Source organism: Homalodisca vitripennis, chromosome 3, assembly GCF_021130785.1.
Source record: "Homalodisca vitripennis isolate AUS2020 chromosome 3, UT_GWSS_2.1, whole genome shotgun sequence".
Taxonomy (NCBI): domain Eukaryota; kingdom Metazoa; phylum Arthropoda; class Insecta; order Hemiptera; family Cicadellidae; genus Homalodisca; species Homalodisca vitripennis.
This window is the reverse complement of record NC_060209.1, coordinates 204,614,156-204,634,120: the sequence shown is the minus strand read 5'-3', so window position 1 is coordinate 204,634,120 and position 19,965 is coordinate 204,614,156. Positions and strand designations below refer to the sequence as shown.

The window sequence follows — 19,965 nt, the reverse complement described above, 5'->3', positions numbered from 1 at the left end:
AAAGTTACAGCACACTCTTAAAAAAGGTTTTTTTAGTAATAAAAAAGTTATATTTTGCAGCGGACACTTACAAAGATAGTTTTATATACACATAACTTGACATATTTACATATAGAGTGCAATTACAAATCACTCAGTCAAACCAGCTTAAAAGTAAGTTATGTTTATTTTAGTTTTTTCTTGATACATTTTATTAACTACAAAATATACCTAAATTGTATTACAGTAAATAAACAAGTTGTTATAAAACTGGAAAATAACTATCTTGCCTACAGTGTTGGAAATGTTTATAAATATACATTTTGCATTTATGTGCATATAAAAATATGGACATTATTATTTTTTGTGTGTTGTATAACAAAAAAAAAATAATAATGTCCATATTTTTATGTGCACATAAATACAAAATATAAATATATATATATATATATATATATATATATATATATATATGTGTGTGTGTGTGTACTTTTAAGAGAACTAAAAATAGTTAGTGCGTGAGGCGTTGTAAAAGTTGAATTCGTTTTGTATATTTTAAACATTTTATGATTTATAATATAATGTTAATTGTGTAATAAAATGTAAATAATAAAGTGAAATATTTTTTATGTAACGCCTTATGTATTATTAGAAGAACATAATTATATATTTTAATGAAATATCAGATGGCAATTTTGTTAAATGATTTTAAGACTATTTTTCTAAGAACGCACAATTTTATTACTGATACTAGAGCTTTTATAAAATAGAAAAGAACTAAACCATAATTTGACAATTGATACATTTATGATATTAGATTTTGTATTCCAAATACAAACATTCTTTACGAAAATGATGCCAATGAAAAATGCATTCTTTTATAAACGATATTTTTATGTGAAAAACGTAAGTAACTTTACTACAGTGCACTTGAACCGAATTTCGTATAAAATAAGCTCAGATACGGTTAGGCAGGGGTTACAGACTAGCTGCAAGGTCGCGTAGACTGGCCTGTCTGATCCAAACATATTCTGGATGGGTCTAGACGTTGGGCGTCACCTTCCATGTAAGCCTCCTGTAACATGAAATATTACGTGAGCAGTACACACCAGGTGTAAGGTTGTGTATACTTGATAAAAACATACTAGTTAGTTTTATGTTTACTGTTTTCTGTTTTTTTTTCTTATAAAAACAATTCTATGTTTTCTTGTTCTTATTAGAAAATTTAAAATAGTATCCATGCAAATTTCATATACGCTCGTTAATTAATGAACAATTTCAAAAGCGGTGGTTATTAATGGACCTCGTCCACTCGACTTGGATGGGACGTGAGCTATGTATTAATTTATGCATAGCGAACACTTCACTTTGATGGGATGAGTGGCTCTCACAGGAGTAAATTACAGCGTTGTTCTATATTATCACTGCTCGGTTATATATTGAGGGAATTCAAAACTTAACAATTTCCATTAAAATACAAATATATTATAATGTAAACAATAGAGCTTTTCATTGAGGTCAAGCATTTCTCTATGTATTATATATTTCCGTATAAAACATTAATCCAGTTCTGAATATATTATATTTAATTGCTTTATTGTCTGCTCATGTTTACATATTTATATTGCAAGAAACTATATTTAAATAAATTCTTTTAGACAATATTCCATTGCTTTGTAAATTCATTGTGTATCTTATTGAAAGTATGGTATACTGCGTCATGTTTTAATATTGCCTTAGATAATACGCAATGATGTGCAATAAGTGCTTATCCACTCAATACTAGCATGGCATGTACGTGTACAGCTTAATTAAACAAAAATCATGACTTTACATTTACGCGTATAACATTGCATTGTAAAACATTGTAATTGCATTGTAAAACTGTTCTATTCGACTCTGTTAAGAAATATAATCTTAATTCAGTTTTGGATTAAACCGAAGCATTTAAGAAAAACCTGAAGGTAGACTTCTCAAAGTTAATTTTTATAGTAAACTGACCATAACAAACTATGAAAAATATTAATACTTAAGATTTTTCACATGAAAAATAATTTATTATGTTGAGTGAAAAATACTTATTAAATTATATTTAATTCCCTTCGAAATGAAAGAAATGAGTTTTTGCCTCAAATATAAAAATTAAAGAGTAGAGAAAATTTTGTCTCTCATTTTATTTGTGTTTTATAATTACAAAAATTAGTTCACTGTAAGGCCGGTAAAAAAAAATATTTCCTCTGAATTAACGCAAACTAGTTGGCCAAAGTACCCATTAAAAAACAAACAACATAAGAAACTTGTGTTGCTATCAAAAGAGAAAGCTTTATTTAAACTATAGGATTGTTTTTAATATTCTTTCTTGAGTCATTTTCTATCTTTGTCGGTGCATTTTATCAGACGACCAGTAAACGCTTAAGCAAACTATGAAAAAGTTGTCCACGGCTAGAATCAAGGTGTTTGTTACTATATGATAATTTTCTTACCTGTTCGTTTTGGTTTGCTTTCTGGTTTCGGCAGGAGTTCTTGGTATGGTTGATCATACCTACGCTGCGCCACCAGCGAGATCTGTTTGTGTCTCTTGTACCGCATTCCTGCACAAATATAATGCTCACATTATAGGCAATATTTTGTATGGTGCAATACAAATTTTGTAACATTAGTATTTATGGGACATTATATTACTATTAGTTTTTTTAAGAGAATTTAAACTGTTGCGTGACAAAGTCAATGTTATTTATAATATGATATTTAGCAAGATTTCCCAAAACTGTTTACTAAATTATTAATAAATGTAGTAACTTTACTTCACAACGAACAGAGAGCACTCACAACGGTAGGAGGGTGGCTGTAGGTAGACTGGCTGGGTTTGTAGAGGTCCAGAGTCCGCACATAGAGTTCGGCAACGTAGACAAGTCGGCCTCTCCCGCTGTGTCCGCGGTGCATCAGGTACCACCTACCAATAACACACAGTTATAGAGAGCACTGACACTGCTAGTCATGGTTACATGGTGTGGCTGTACAGGTCCATGGTCCTCAATAGTGTATAATACGGGGTCTCTCCCGCTGTGTCCGCGGTGCATCAGGTACCACCTACCAATAACACACAGTTATAGACAGCACTGACACTGCTAGTCATGGTTACATGGTGTGGCTGTACAGGTCCATGGTCCTCAATAGTGTATAATACTGGGTCTCTCCCACTGTGTCCGCGGTGCATCAGGTACCACCTACCAATAACACACAGTTATAGACAGCACTGACACTGCTAGTCATGGTTACATGGTGTGGCTGTACAGGTCCATGGTCCTCAATAGTGTATAATACGGGGTCTCTCCCACTGTGTCCGCGGTGCATCAGGTACCACCTACCAATAACACACAGTTATAGACAGCACTGACACTGCTAGTCATGGTTACATGGTGTGGCTGTACAGGTCCATGGTCCTCAATAGTGTATAATACGGGGTCTCTCCCACTGTGTCCGCGGTGCATCAGGTACCACCTACCAATAACACACAGTTATAGACAGCACTGACACTGCTAGTCATGGTTACATGGTGTGGCTGTACAGGTCCATGGTCCTCAATAGTGTATAATACGGGGTCTCTCCCACTGTGTCCGCGGTGCATCAGGTACCACCTACCAATAACACACAGTTATAGACAGCACTGACACTGCTAGTCATGGTTACATGGTGTGGCTGTACAGGTCCATGGTCCTCAATAGTGTATAATACTGGGTCTCTCCCACTGTGTCCGCGGTGCATCAGGTACCACCTACCAATAACACACAGTTATAGACAGCACTGACACTGCTAGTCATGGTTACATGGTGTGGCTGTACAGGTCCATGGTCCTCAATAGTGTATAATACTGGGTCTCTCCCACTGTGTCCGCGGTGCGTCAGGTACTACCTATCAATAACACACAGTTATAGACAGCACTGACACTGCTAGTCATGGTTACATGGTGTGGCTGTACAGGTCGATGGTCCTCAATAGTGTATAATACTGGGTCTCTCCCACTGTGTCCGCGGTGCATCAGGTACCACCTACCAATAACACACAGTTATAGACAGCACTGACACTGCTAGTCATGGTTACATGGTATGGCTGTACAGGTCCATGGTCCTCAATAGTGTATAATACTGGGTCTCTCCCACTGTGTCCGCGGTGCATCAGGTACCACCTACCAATAACACACAGTTATAGACAGCACTGACACTGCTAGTCATGGTTACATGGTATGGCTGTACAGGTCCATGGTCCTCAATAGTGTATAATACTGGGTCTCTCCCACTGTGTCCGCGGTGCATCAGGTACCACCTACCAATAACACACAGTTATAGACAGCACTGACACTGCTAGTCATGGTTACATGGTATGGCTGTACAGGTCCATGGTCCTCAATAGTGTATAATACTGGGTCTCTCCCACTGTGTCCGCGGTGCAACAGGTACCACTACAGGTACATGACAGTCTTAATTAGTTATAGATGGCTATTCTACTACTTTGATTTTTAATTAATATGAATTTAATCGTGCGAATGCATCTCATATCAGGATTAATGCATTTACTTGTGTAAGAATACAATTAATAATAGTTGTATTGACACTCATATCAACTTGCAGGAATGTTATAAATACTATTGTCCAAAAACTCAATAATTATCAATAACGACTGTCTCAATTATAATTTCATGAGTAAAACTAAAGTTGTGACTTGTAACATCAATTAGATAACTTAATTAACCATCAAGACGTATATACTCAACAGTTTCATTATTTATCTCTTCAGAGGTCTTAAGGTAGAACATAAATTCTCAAACCAATTCCGCAAGACAGTTCAATTAACGGTGGTTGAGAAATTTGGTTAAACATCGGCGGCGCCGAGCTGACAGATTCTGCTTGCGGGACGTGTGGTGTTCTGAGTACAGATGGAGTTACTGTCTTCATCCCACTGACATCTTCCTTGACTGTTCTTAAGTGTCAGTTCGGTACATATTAATACTACGTGATCATGGTAAATTATAAAGTAATTTAACAATATCCAGACAGGACAGATTCTGCTTGCGGGACATGTGGTGTTCTGAGTACAGATGGAGTTACTGTCTTCATCCTACTGATATCTTCCTTGACTGTTCTTAAGAGTCAGTTCGGTTCATATTAATACTACGTGATCTTGGTAAATTATAAAGTAATTTAACAATATCCAGACAGGACAGATTCTGCTTGCGATATTGAACATGATTGAGATATTATTCACTATCGAACTTGAAGTCAACAATGTAACATTTTCAAGATACTTGAGAATGTTCGTTTTCTCTTAGACAACACATAACCAACCAGTTTGCACTGAAGCAAAGCCGAGCTCTGTCTAACATTTATTGCCAAGGATTTGTAGTTTTCCAACACTTTTGATACTGTAAAGTATTTCTACATTGTCTAGTGTTAGTTTCGGACACTAAGTAGTTTAAGTAGCTCTAAGAGAGAACGTCAGTCGGGGTAATATTGCAGGCCAGTGGATGGGACTATATTTTCCCTAATGTTTGTCTTGGATACCGTTGTGCTAGTCGAGGAAACCCTGCATCAATTGGGTCTTCATGAACTATCGATCTCTAAGCACGACAAAAAGGATAGGCAATGACAGAACTCGAAGTCTGCAGAACCATAACATATGCAAAACAAAAGCACTAACAATGAAACACAGAATGGATATAGACTTTACTTAAACTCGTTGAGATGTGATAACAACGTATAAATATCAGGCGTAGAGATATTTAGCCATCACACTAGCGTATCGCTATGTTTTGATAACAATTTATTGGTAATAAAAAGAGTACTATTGGTAATACAAAAAGTTTCTTCTATACAACTGCTACTATCCTAAAAAATCAGCCGTTTTATTAGGGCAACCTATTATTTTTATAAGTATAAGAATGTATAGACAGTGTGCGAACACATATTCATCACCTTATAAGGAACTGGTGGAGCCTGGCTATCTGTCCTTGTGCCCTCAGACATCTCGCTACGCCCAGCGTGGAGGCTAGGTGGTCGTTCTGTAGTCCGAGCGCTCTAAGGTAGAACTTCAGTGCCAACCTTGTAACACCTAAACAAGTCAAATTGTTCTAGTGTTCGTGTTAAATAATCACTGGAAACTGGTGGAGCCTGGCTATCTATCCTTGTGCCCTCAGACATCTCGCTACGCCCAGCGTGGAGGCTAGGTGGTCGTTCTGTAGTCCGAGCGCTCTAAGATAGAACTTCAGTGCCAACCTTGTAACACCTAAACAAGTCAAATTGTTCTAGTGTTCGTGTTAAATAATCACTGGAAACAGCTGGAACCTGGCTATCTATCCTTGTGCCCTCAGACATCTCGCTACGCCCAGCGTGGAGGCTAGGTGGTCGTTCTGTAGTCCGAGCGCTCTAAGATAGAACTTCAGTGCCAACCTTGTAACACCTAAACAAGTCAAATTGTTCTAGTGTTCGTGTTAAATAATCACTGGAAACAGCTGGAACCTGGCTATCTATCCTTGTGCCCTCAGACATCTCGCTACGCCCAGCGTGGACGCTAGGTGGTCGTTCTGTAGTCCGAGTGCTCTGAGGTAGAATTTCAGTGCCAACCTTGTAACACCTAAACAAGCAATTATTCCATTGTTTCTGTTAAACAATCACTGGTAACGATTAATCATAGTCATTTAAATAATTGTTATAATAGGTAGACAGAAATGATCCCATCTCTTTCTAATTAATTTCTTCAATAACGGAAACTATTAAATCCAACCATCGTCCTCTTTCAACCGAAAACAAATTTCACAGGATAGTTATTTACAGCTACGTGTCGTTCATGTATGGAATTTACGACTCATAAAATAAATAAAAATAAACATAGAAAATGCGTTTACCGATCACTTCACTACTTCACTTGTCTTCTAAACAGACAAAACTTGCTCAGTTCTGTCTAATCGAACGCTACTTTCGTATTCCATATTGCTGAAAGAAAGAGTATTGAGAAATACATTTTGAATTAGAATTTGTCTAGTTATTTTGAATTATACTGCATTTGTTAGTCTTTATTTCAAATATTTAAAGTTGATAAATGTTGTACCCGTTTAGACGATCCATTTATAACGACTTGGATTTTAGATTTTTAATATTCCAGAATATTAAGATTTAAATTATCAATGAGACATCCAAGACTATATAAAATATTTTTTTATTAGTAAGCTCCGAGTGAATATTCAGTACAATTTATTACTAAATTGTTAACTATTAAATATTATCTGTTTTGTCTAAAATAAAAATCACAATTCTAAATAAATATTGGATTTATTTTACACTGGAAAATTAATAAGTTCAAAGTTTCAGAATTTCCATCACTCTATTTTCCACCAAGAATTGACAAACCGTTTAGTAATTTTAAAAGGTCCTTTGGCAAGAAATCAGTATATTACTCAAATATATCAAACTAAAAATCAGAGCTCTCTTCTGAAATGAAATAATAAAGTTATCAAATAAAAATCAAATACCACTTGGTAATAACTAAAATAAAAATGTTTACTTCTAAGTTCACTCAAAATTAAAAAATAACAATTTAAACTTCTCTTTCCACTAGTTGAACCTTAACTTTCAAGTCTTTGCAATTCAGATTACAACTCTCTCAAACAATTACTAAAGTTCAATTAATTACCAATTAATAATTCACAATAAAACAGTTCCAATTAAATATTAATAAATTACTAAATTTCCAAATTTCAATTTAAGGTTATTAACAAATTTCAATTTTAATTGACTTTTATTGCAAGTTTGAACCAAATGTAACTTGTATGATTCTATTTAGATATATTGTGCTCTACTTTCCATTAAGAATCAGTTATTCAGATTGCTCTGTAGTTTCCATGAATTTAATTTTTCCTGTAAAAAAGACAACAAAATTAATTTAATATCAGATCTGGAAGACTATTGCAATATAGCGTGCAATAAATTTGGTGCTTACCTCAAAATCCCTCGTGGGAAAAAAATTTAGAAACACGCCGCACTGTAATCAACTTAATTCAGGAAAATTACCAAAAGAAGGGCGAAAATTATGAGCTGACTCTTTTATGAGCCTTCCCACCAATTCTGATGGACATCCGCGGCGTTCTCTCGTTGGCCCAGCCGAATCCAACTCAAGAACAATAGCCTTGTCAGATCTAACGTAACTGCTTAACAAGACAAGTTCTGATACATTCAAGGCAGTGAACCGCCTTTCTAATAATTTAAAACTACCAGTACTAACTTGCCAAAGGGTTACATATTCGTTTTTATCCTAACTTCTCACAATCTAATTTAAAATTAAATCCCAATATTTCTTTCCCAAAATTTTCTTTTAATTTAAGTTTTAATTAAAAAATTTGCCAATGTATCTTTAAAAATGCTACACCATTATAAATAATGAATAAAAACATCTCGCTTTTGTTGTGCTATACAATGGTGTAGCTATAGTCCATTTCATTTTTATTTATTAAATATATTTTATTACATACTTCACGAAATCTACGTAATTGTTCTAGAAAAGTGAACACTTTTTATTTCTATGATATATTTAATTATTTGCAAGCTAATCGCAAGACACCGTTATCCTTGTTGTGTTAAATTTATAGCGGAGAGATAAAAGAGGTTGACTCTTGTTTATAATTAACACGAAGTAATAAGTTTTGGTTTCGTTACAAAGAAAATGAAAATCTAGACAACACAACAATGCAGTTGAACATTAAACTGGGTGTAATCCGCTGTGTAATGTGATGGAAATGGGTGAAAGTGGGTCTCCCTTATTGTTGTTTGAAGATTTCACGAAACCCTTATTAGCTTTGTATGAAAAAGTTATGTTAAAAAAATCATTTTTAATTGAGATTATGAAACCAAGATGTTAAGCAAATCTCCCTACTTCTGAGTCGTTCTCCTAAAATGTATTGTATGGTTAATTCTAAAACAATGTTGTTAGGTTTGGCTGTTTTAATTTTATAACATTAAATATGTTTGATTTTTTAACATAATTAATTCATCCATTGGCTGTCTTAGAATATTGATATATTAACTGTAGGTTTTATATCATACTACCATTTGTATATCTATCTATATATTTTGCACGTATTTTTTAAAATATGATTTTCCTGTTTTATAAAATTTACCTATAAAGTCAATAAGAGACCTCTAGAGACAATTCTTCAAATGGAGATTACTCTAATGTAATATAATTAAAACAACAAACGTATGGAGTCATCTGTACAATTATAATTAGTCGGCTAAAAGGTAACCTCTGTCATGTAACCAGGAAGCGAAGTACGCCTGATAGTCTGGAGAGTTCGGTAGTAGCCGGGTCACGTGATACAGGAGCCTCGCTGCCACTGGCGGAGAGTGCAGCTTGGCCAGGACAAGGTATGCTGGAGTATAGGATGTATCCAGACGTAGACATCGCTCCAGCATAGTCACGGCCTCCAGTGTCCGGTTCATCTTCCTGTTGATAATACAGAAACAGCAATAAACAACTGAGAGTGACGTATGAAATGAACCAGATACTCTACTCTGTATTTCTATATTTTTTGTTTTAGGTAATGGATGTACTAGGTTTTAATAATCTGCAGTCGAATTTTTGCTGTTCTTCTACACTTCCGTGTTGCACTTTGGTGAGGTTTCTGAGTGTATTTTTGGAATATTTTGCTTTTTATAAGTGTGATGAAATCAGAGAATGTGAGTACGGTATGTACAAAATGAACCAGAATCAATGACATTTATAAAGCATGTTTTCCAAATATTCTTGAAAGTACTTAAGTTATAGAAATTAAGGTTTTTATATGTCTAGGAGTTGAAAAATATTGTTTATTTTATACATGCCATGTTATTACTTGAGACATAGTAATCGAGAACCATTTAGTTTTTTTACTGAAACATAAGCTATTTTCTTCACATTGCAACAAATATCCGACTATTGTATGTAAATACACAGACAAACTATACTGACCTGTACACTTGGCCCACATTGCAACACATATCCGAGTATTGTATGTAAGTACACAGACAAACTCTACTGACCTGTACACTTGGCCCACATTGCAACACATATCCGAGTATTGTATGTAAGTACACAGACAAACTCTACTTACCTGTACACTTGGCCCACATTGCAACACATATCCGACTATTGTATGTAAGCACACATACAAACTCTACTGACCTGTACACTTGGCCCACATTGCAACACATATCCGAGTATTGTATGTAAGCACACAGACAAACTCTACTGACCTGTACACTTGGCCCACATTGCAACACATATCCGAGTATTGTATGTAAGTACACAGACAAACTCTACTGACCTGTACACTTGGCCCACATTGCAACACATATCCGACTATTGTATGTAAGTGCACAGACAAACTCTACTGACCTGTACACTTGGCCCAGATTGTAGTGGGCGTTGACGTGTGATGGCGAGATCGTGATGGCGGACCGGAAGTGTGCCTCTGCCTCACTTGCTGAGCTCATCAGTGTGCCGAGATTGTTGTGTGCACTCGCGTACCCGGGCCACAACCTACGTCATCATCATCATCATCCTCAATATATTGTGTTTGCTATCTTGAGTTATCCTCAGCTTAACCCTCATCGCTATGGATGTATAAAGAATTCCGACTTTGTCATGCCATGATATTTGTTAGATATTTTTAAACGTTTGTAGTTTAGAAATGCATTTCATGATCTGCAGTTTATTGTATTTACTGATTGTATATATATTACAAATATATACAAGATATTTTATATATATATATATATATATATATATATATATATATATATATATATAAAACTATGAAAAAATTACGAACGTATGAAATGTATTTAACTGCATGTCTTATTATATGCCTTATCAACATCTTGTTACAAAGCAAATAAATGCGGAGTTACTGATCAGGTTATGGTCATATATTAGAATTTGGTTCTAAGATAAATGATTACCGGTTACTTAGGTTTGTTCGTTACAAAATTTCATATCTATTCGTTCTCTTTTCATTAAAATGCATAGAAAGTTGCAAAATAACCTGTGTTATTTAAGTGGAATAATGAGAATGATCGTGTTGCCACCCTTACTATTGTAGTTTGCTGTTTTAATTGTGTTCAATATTAGTTACCTAAGCGCCTCCCTGTAGTGTGTGATGGCCAAGTCTGCACTGTTGGTGTCCCTCAGATAGTTGGCCAGGTTGTAGTGCATCTTGGCGTTGTGAGGAAGCGTTTTTATTCCCGCTCTGAAAAATAAAAAAAATATGTATTTACTACTAAAATCTAATATCGAATTTAATGTTTAATTTTATTTCATAATAAACCTATAAAATAAAAAATATGATATCCTAAAATATATGTAAAATACTTTTAGCTAAATAGTCAGCGAGTTAGCCAGTATAGTAAACTACACATAGCCCAGTTTAAAAAGAATTAACCTTTAAATTATGGATTGTTTTAATTTGGTTTACTTTTTGGTAAATTTGGAATTACACTGAGTTTACAATATGTAGGTAATAGTAGAATTAATTTAAAAAATTAGTTATACCGGAAATTCTTATTTATTACAGAATATGTTTACAGCTAACATGGTCTGGTCTGTTTTTTAGCTCTCTACGTCTTAATGAAAAATGACACTGCATTTCGAGAAACAGTTTTTTTAATATAAAGTGCTTTGACAAAGTGAATCCAAACAAACTTCGCATTAAAATCCAGACATTACAAATAGCAAAGCGAGCTTTATTTGTGTTCCAATTCCTATTTAAATAAAATTTTATTTAAAAAATAAAATTCCATTTACGTTTTAATGGAGCAAGATCCACCGTAGTTAATCGTACAATTAAAATTCAGTTCGACTTCAATTAAATACAGAAACACAACATTATTTTACCGAATAAGTGCTTCTCGTGTTGACCAGTCCCTATTCCTGTCCAAAGTCTTAAATGAGAAGGAGGCGAGTATCAGGAGGAGACATGTCAGGATGGCGGAGCGACTTCGTGGGGTCCAGCAGCTGGACTTGTGAAGTATCTGAGCTCCATAGGCCACCAGCAATACAGCTCCCAAGCTACAACAACACATTTACGTGATGATTAGCACAGCGACTCCGTGGGGTCCAGCAGCAGGACTTGTGAAGTATCTGAGCTCCATAGGCCACCAGCAATACAGCTCCCAAGCTACAACAATACATTAACGTGGTGGTTTTCAGAGTGACTTCGTGGGGTCCAGCAGCATGTCTTGTGAAGTATCTGAGCTCCAAAGGCCACCAGCAATACAGCTCCCAAGCTACAACAATACATTAACGTGGTGGTTTTCAGAGTGACTTCGTGGGGTCCAGCAGCAGGACTTGTGAAGTATCTGAGCTCCATAAGCCAGCAATACAGCTCCAAGCTACAACAATACATTAACGTGGTGGTTTTCAGAGTGACTTCGTGGGGTCCAGCAGCAGGACTTGTGAAGTATCTGAGCTCCATAAGGCCACCTGCAATACAGCTCCCAAGCTACAACAATACATTAACGTGGTGGTTATTAGAGTGACTTCGTGGGGTCCAGCAGTATGTCTTGTGAAGTATCTGAGCTCCAAAGGCCACCAGCAATACAGCTCCCAAGCTACAACAATACATTAACGTGGTGGTTTTAGAGTGACTTCGTGGGGTCCAGCAGTAGGTCTTGTGAAGTATCTGAGCTCCATAGGCCACCAGCAATACAGCTCCCAAGCTACAACAACACATTCACGTGGTGGTTATCAGAGTGACTTCGTGGGGTCCAGCAGCAGGACTTGTGAAGTATCTGAGCTCCATAGGCCACCAGCAATACAGCTCACAAGCTACAACAACACATTCACGTGATGATTAGCACATCGACTCCGTGGGGTCCAGGAGCAGGTCTTGTGAATTATCTGAGCTCCAAAGGCCACCAGCAATACAGTTCCCAAGCTACAACAATACATTAACGTGGTGGTTATCAGATTGACTTCGTTGGGGTCCAGCAGCAGGTCTTGTGAAGTATCTGAGCTCCATAGGCCACCAGCAATACAGCTCCCAAGCTACAACAATACATTAACGTGGTGGTTAGCAGAGTGACTTCGTGGGGTCCAGCAGCAGGACTTGTGAAGTATCTGAGCTCCATAAGCCACCAGCAATACAGCTCCCAAGCTACAACAACACATTCACGTGATGATTAGCACAGTGACTTCGTGGGGTCCAGCAGCTGGACTTGTGAAGTATCTGAGCTCCATAGGCCACCAGCAATACAGCTCCCAAGCTACAACAACACATTAACGTGATGATTAGCACAGCGACTCCGTGGGGTCCAGCAGCAGGACTTGTGAAGTATCTGAGCTCCATAGGCCACTAGCAATACAGCTCCCAAGCTACAACAATACATTCACGTGATGATTAGCACAGTGACTCCGTGGGGTCCAGGAGCAGGTCTTGTGAATTATCTGAGCTCCAAAGGCCACCAGCAATACAGGTCCCAAGCTACAACAATACATTAATGTGGTGGTTATCAGAGTGACGAGTTCGTGGGGTCCAGCAGCAGGTCTTGTGAATTATCTGAGCTCCATAGGCCACCAGCAATACAGCTCCCAAGCTACAACAATACATTAACGTGGTGGTTATCAGAGTGACTTCGTGGGGTCCAGCAGTAGGTCTTGTGAAGTATCTGAGCTCCATAGGCCACCAGCAATACAGCTCCCAAGCTATAACAATACATTAACGTGGTGGTTATCGGAGTGACTTTGGGGGGGTCCAGCAGCAGGACTTGTGAAGTATCTGAGCTCTACAGGTTACCAGCAATACAGCTCCCTTGATACAATAGTACATTCACATGACCATTGGAAGCCGTAAATATATGGTATGATTTTGTTTGCTTGACTTTAAATAGTTTATTAAAATTTTACCATAGGTGGTTTTACATAATATTTCAGAAAGAAAAGGTTTGTATTTTTAGTTGAGGATCGTTACTTTTTCATTTTGTGTTCTAATTTAAATGGTCTCTATGTTACTTCCTAGGTACATGACCACATTTCACGAAAGAGTTAAATTAAGGATCATGTTAACTTTTTCAGCGGTTATTTTGTTAGTACTAAAATTCAGTATTTGTAAAATCTATAGAAATACAATCTGGATTTGTAGACACTTGACTGGTTAAAATAGTTGTTCAATCAAAGTATTAAAATTAGACAGAATTAGCATTCTTTTCTTATATTACTTATTAGACACAAACTATGGATGTCCAAGAATGAATATCCTACTAAATTAAGATTTGTGGTATCTTTCATTGATATCAAATTGTTTTTTTCTGTAAATTTGTTTGAAATTTAACGCTTTACGTCTAAATGGTTTCGTTAATTTAATTAGGATAAATATTTTGTATTCCATTATGAATGTAATACATTTATCATTGTTGCTCAGTAAATAATTTTTAACTTATCTCTAACAACAGTTTGCTATTGTTATTTAAAGTCGGAAAAAGTAACAATCGGAACCTAACTGATAAGTATAACCATAACTAGAGTACAATAACAAGTAGGAACCTCTTCTTTTTCGTTGAACTCGATTAACGATATATTGTACGCCTTAAATAGATAGATTTCACGAGCTTCGTATCGCTATGTACCTGAGAAGCCACAAGCAAAGCCTCACTTCTGGCTGGCTTATACACTCTAGATGAACTAACACTGTGTGCGGCAAAAGTGAATGTGTAAAATTTAGCCAACCTCATGTGTGTCCTGGACAGACACGTCAAAATCTCGAGGTTTAGGTTAAAATGCTTGATCGATAGATCTGCAGTACTAAGGTTGACTGTTCTAGTCAGGGAATTATGCCCTGGTCGTATATGCTGTCTGTTACTAGACAGGTTCGAGGCTGGAACAAACTTGGCCTCCTATTCTTTCAAGGTGAAACAACTTAAATATTAAGCTCGATACCAATTGTGCACATAGTTTCAATAGGAGGTGGTCCCTCCCATCCTGAAAATATCGCATATGCAAGCGCCTAGTTCAGTTTAGGAGTATTCGGGTCCTTATTCTAAGTAAACAACCAAAGTACCTGGGAATATAGAGAACTCTCTCGGCTACGACAAACCCGACAGTGAAGATAATGTTGGTGGCAGGCAAGAACGGCACTGCTAGCAGGAGAGAACCCAGGACCAGGGGCGCCTGACGCTGCAGCTGCAACAATAGTACTGGTGTAGAATACGTAATTTAGGTTCTCATGTAGACATCCATCTGGTTTTAACCTATTTGTTATAATTTATATGTGGAGACCCTTAAACCAACTGATTACTTGCTTGTGTATTTTATGCACCTTTTACATTTTATGAACATAGAAGTGTGACTGAATATATGATACTTAGGTAAATTGAAGTACTTCCAGTCGTAGTGCGTCTTAACTTTATTACTTTTTTTACTATCAGTGTAATTTTAACCAATTTTTATGTACCAAAAAAGCACATAAATTTCGAATTTAGTACTCCCCAATTACTTTATAGTCATAATTAATTCTTACACTGTTTTGTTTTTTGTCTCCGAATAACGTATTTTACCAAGATAGCATCTCACGAAGTGAAGATAGCTTAGTTCTTTGGTGGGAAGTTTAAATCAATGTTTTGGAGATTGTTAGTCCTTTACTTCTTCCTCTTGAGCTCCACGTAAGTCTTGAAGCCATCGGGAGACTGCGTCCTATACTCATCTGATGTGACCATAATGCAATCGAAACAGCTAGAAAACTCTGCACCGTTATGAAACACTTGTGTCTATGACGAGGTGGTAATCCTTTATGGACCCGGACTACTCACCATAACTTGCTGTGTGGATTGCTCTTATTATGTCATGACAATTCTTGGTTCTAGTGTTCGCAGCACACACTGGCAACAACAGTTAACGTTGGCGAAGAGCGATAACATAGACTTGTATTTTGTTCAGCTTGCAAATGTAACCACATCTTCGTATTAGAACTTGTTTCTAGGTTCGTTAAAACGGCGCTTACTGGTAAAAAACCCCTTGCACTGAACGTAAAATTACGTCATCTGTTTTCTACCGAATGACGATAACAAATGGGGTTGGTGACTTCTGAGGTCGTAGTAATAAATACTCGAATTGCAAAGTTTACTTATAAGTTCAATTTAATTAATGAAACTTAAAAGCACCACTTTTAGTTTGTAAATTAAATGCATGCCTTGCCACGTTGCTGCCAATTAGAGTACAAGAACTAAAAATGTATATCTGTTAGGTGGGCCTAAAATATCCAATATTCTATGGAATCATGCCTACGATATTTTACTTTATAAAACTTTAAGATTTTACTTTATAACGTTTAATCGGGTCAGGGATAGTTTTATAAAATTATATAACCCTAAGACACCGGATAGAACAGTCGAGAGGGGTAAAATCCAGGGTTCGAAAGGGAGAGGTAGTTTCCAAGTTCAGCTCAGAACCGAATTAATGTAAAACCAAAAGCCGAAGCAAATACAGCACCGATGATCAACGGATCAACATGCTTTCATCATCGCAGACTCGGAAACGAAAGGGAATAAAGGGGAAGGCGTCAGCATTTGCTTTAGGATGACTGTTCCACCACCTAAACGTCCCCTAATACGACAGTTGTTAGTTCAACTGAAGCTCGAAAACGAGGAACGCTGGAGCCAACTTACGTCAAGCGACCCAGCGGCCAAAAAAAGAAATGACAGCTAAATAAATCTAAATGCGAACACTAGTTCGCTCGAAATCACACATAGTAGCTCGACTAGTGCTCGAAAGTAAGGAACGCTGGTGCCAACGTACGTCAAGCGACCCAGCGGCCTCGAAAAGAATCGATGAACTAAATAAAAACTAAATGTAAACACTAATTCACTATCAAATTCGCACCTAGCTCTCGACTCGAGCTCGAAACTTAAGGAACACTGGTGCCAACGTACGTCAAGCGACCCAGCGGCCTCGAAAAGAAACGATAAAACTAAATAAAGGCTAAATGTAAACACTAATTCACTCAAATTCGCGCCTAGCTCGCCTGGAGCTCGAAACTAAGGAACGCTGGTGCCAACGTACGTCAAGCGACCCAGCGGCCTCGAACAGAAACGATAAACTAAATAAAAATTAAATGCGAACACTAGTTCACTCAAATTCGCGCCTAGCTCGACTCGAGCTCGAAACTAAGGAACCGCTGGTGCCAACGTACGTCAAGCGACCCAGCGCCCCTCGAAAAGAAACGATAAACTAAATAAAAAACTAAATGTAAACACTTGCTCGCTCGAAATCGCGCCTAGCTCGCCTGGAGCTCGAAACTATGGAACGCTGGTGCCAACGTTACGTCAAGCGACCCAGCGGCCTCGAACAGAAACGATAAACTAAATAAATGCTAAATGTAAACACTAGCTCGCTCGAAATCGCGCCTAGCTCGCCTAGAGCTCGAAACTAAGGAACGCTGGTGCCAACGTACGTCAAGCGACCCAGCGGCCTCGAAAAGAAACGATAAACTAATTCAAAGCTTAACTAAATTACGTCCTGCCCGATGCTAAGGAACGCCGGTGCCAACGTACGGTCAAGCGACCCAGCGGCCTCGAAAAGATACGATAAACTAAATAAAATTAAAATTAAAACTAAATTTAACCTAGCCCGAAGCTCAGGAACGCTGGTGCCAAACGTACGTCAAGCAACCCAGTGGCCTCGAAAAGAAACGATAACTAAGTAAAACTAAATTAAATTACGCCTAGCCCGAAGCTCAGGAACGCTGGTGCCAACGTACGTCAAGCGACCCAGCGGCCTCGAAAAGAAACGATAAACTAAATAAAATTAAACTAAATTTACCTAGCCCGAAGCTCAGGAACGCTGGTGCCAACGTACGTCAAGCAACCCAGTGGCCTCGAAAAGAAACGATAAACTAAATTAAACTACGTTCAATCCTAGTCCAAAATTCAGGAACGCTGGTGCCAACGTACGTACGTCAAGCGACCCAGCGACCTCGAAAAGAAACGATAATTAAGTAAAAACTAAATTAAATTACGCCTAGCCCCTAAGTTCAGGAACACTGGTGCCAACGTACGTCAAGCGACCCAGCGGCCTCGAAAAGAAACGATAAATTGAGTAAAACTAAATTAAATTACGCCTAGCCCGAAGTTCAGGAACACTGGTGCCAACGTACGTCAAGCAACCCAGTGGCCTCGAAAAGAAACGATAAACTAAATTAAACTCTTCTTTACTATAATAGAATCTAATCCTATTCGTACCGATCTATTTTCTTGCTACACTTTATATCTATAATTATATTCTGTTAGCACTTAAGTACGTAATGTCATGTACTTATCCTATCGTTAGTGACTAGGCAAAGTTCAGGTAAAAGCGTGTTTTGGCAGGTAAATAAGTACGTACTTACTTGCACCTTATCGTGGCGTGTGTGGGGGCGGCGGACTCCGACTCGACGACTTCGACTGCAATCACCGACCGAAAGACAGCGACCGAGAGACAGACAGCGACCGAGAGAGCGAGGAAGCCAGGCACAGCGTACTTACGTACTGTAGTACTGGAGTCGTCCGCTGTAAGGCGGCTTCAGCCCTTGAAGCGAACTCCGGCGGATGTATCCTGAAACTCCGCGTCTTACCCCGGTCGAGCCGGACCCCGCCAGCTGACGTCTCCCGCGATGGTGTTGAGCTACTGGAGTATAATTGTAGGTGGAAGAAATAAAATCATAACATGTCATTAACTAAAAAATAGTCTCCTCTCAAAACCATAATAAAAATGCCTTATTTAAACCCCCTATAAAAATGACATGTTACAACTTCCCTTCGCAATATGTAGACTCACAACCCGGGCGTCGGCGTCTAGGCACGAGGCATTAAAGCTGTAGTCTGAGAAGGGTTATTTCTAGTAGGTAATTACTAGAAGAGGAGTAGAAGTTATGAAAGTGGTAGCCATCTACTCAAATAATACGTAAGCTCGCGGACATGGCGCGCGAGGTGAAATCGATCACGTAGTTGGGCTGCTACGAAGGGTTACAATAAAATATTCATACGCGTGCCAATTAGGTAGTTAGTCCGTCGATAAATTAGTTCCGGAATATTGGATAAAAAAAATACTATTAAGTTGTACTGGCTAACTAGGTTGTGAAATGTTGCATTATATAAAATGGAATTAACTAACGGTACACGTTAATCCTTAAATGAATAATGTTTCAGCGCCTTACTAAATGGCCATGTCATAGCTAAGAAATGGCAGTGGCGTATCAATGGAAACATTTGTGCTGTGGATGAAGTCACGTTCAAGAGCTTTGTTTCCTCCATAAAGAAGGACAATTTCCTTGTAACCAGTTCATGTGATTATATATCGTACATCGTATGGTGGCATGTGACATCGTTGAGTGACAACTTCGAGTGGTGGCCTAGATGGCTTAATACACCTCCTCTCATAGAGTTTCTTCACAGTAACCTGTATTAGTTGTCGGTTTTTGGATGAAAAAATAACAAATCATCATTGCTGTTTTAGTGGTTTTAGTATCTATGTCAGCTGAAGACAAACATACCTCAAACTCAGCAGCACAGCGGTACGCAGGCACCAGACAGCAGGTGACGAAGAGTGCAGTGGTGAGGTTACGTCAGTCAGCTAAGGAGGTGACCAGTGGGATGTACCTCATCTGTCAGTCGTGACTCAGTGTCTTGAACCATGGTACTTAGTTTCTTTTTCAAGTGATGACTTACATACCTCGAACTCAGCAGCACAGCGGTACGCAAGCACCAGACAGCAGGTGACGAAGAGTGCAGTGGTGAGGTTACGTCAGTCAGCTAAGGAGGTGACCAGTGGGATGGACCTCATCTGTCAGTCGTGACTCAGTGTCTTGAACCATGGTACTTAGTTTCTTTGTCAGGTGATGACTTACATACCTCGAACTCAGCAGCACAGCGGTACGCAAGCACCAGACAGCAGGTGACGAAGAGTGCAGTGGTGAGGTTACGTCAGTCAGCTAAGGAG

At 38.0% G+C, this 19,965-nt stretch overlaps 1 protein-coding gene across 1 annotated transcript in view; it reads right to left on the bottom strand.

The window, feature by feature from the left end:
* Nucleotides 1–461: 461 nt before the first annotated feature.
* The window catches only part of LOC124358564 (protein O-mannosyl-transferase TMTC1-like), a 492,179-nt gene continuing 472,675 nt past the window's right edge, over nucleotides 462–19,965 (bottom strand). The window contains exons 9-18 of the mRNA XM_046810866.1: nucleotides 19,699–19,762; nucleotides 15,056–15,177; nucleotides 11,896–12,069; nucleotides 11,138–11,251; nucleotides 10,399–10,542; nucleotides 9,269–9,468; nucleotides 5,949–6,084; nucleotides 2,809–2,932; nucleotides 2,463–2,570; nucleotides 462–1,054 (exon numbers count right to left, since the gene is read on the bottom strand). Coding sequence (XP_046666822.1) covers nucleotides 965–1,054; nucleotides 2,463–2,570; nucleotides 2,809–2,932; nucleotides 5,949–6,084; nucleotides 9,269–9,468; nucleotides 10,399–10,542; nucleotides 11,138–11,251; nucleotides 11,896–12,069; nucleotides 15,056–15,177; nucleotides 19,699–19,762 — 1,276 coding nt within the window. The 3' untranslated portion in view covers nucleotides 462–964. The remainder of the gene's footprint in view (nucleotides 1,055–2,462; nucleotides 2,571–2,808; nucleotides 2,933–5,948; nucleotides 6,085–9,268; nucleotides 9,469–10,398; nucleotides 10,543–11,137; nucleotides 11,252–11,895; nucleotides 12,070–15,055; nucleotides 15,178–19,698; nucleotides 19,763–19,965) is intronic.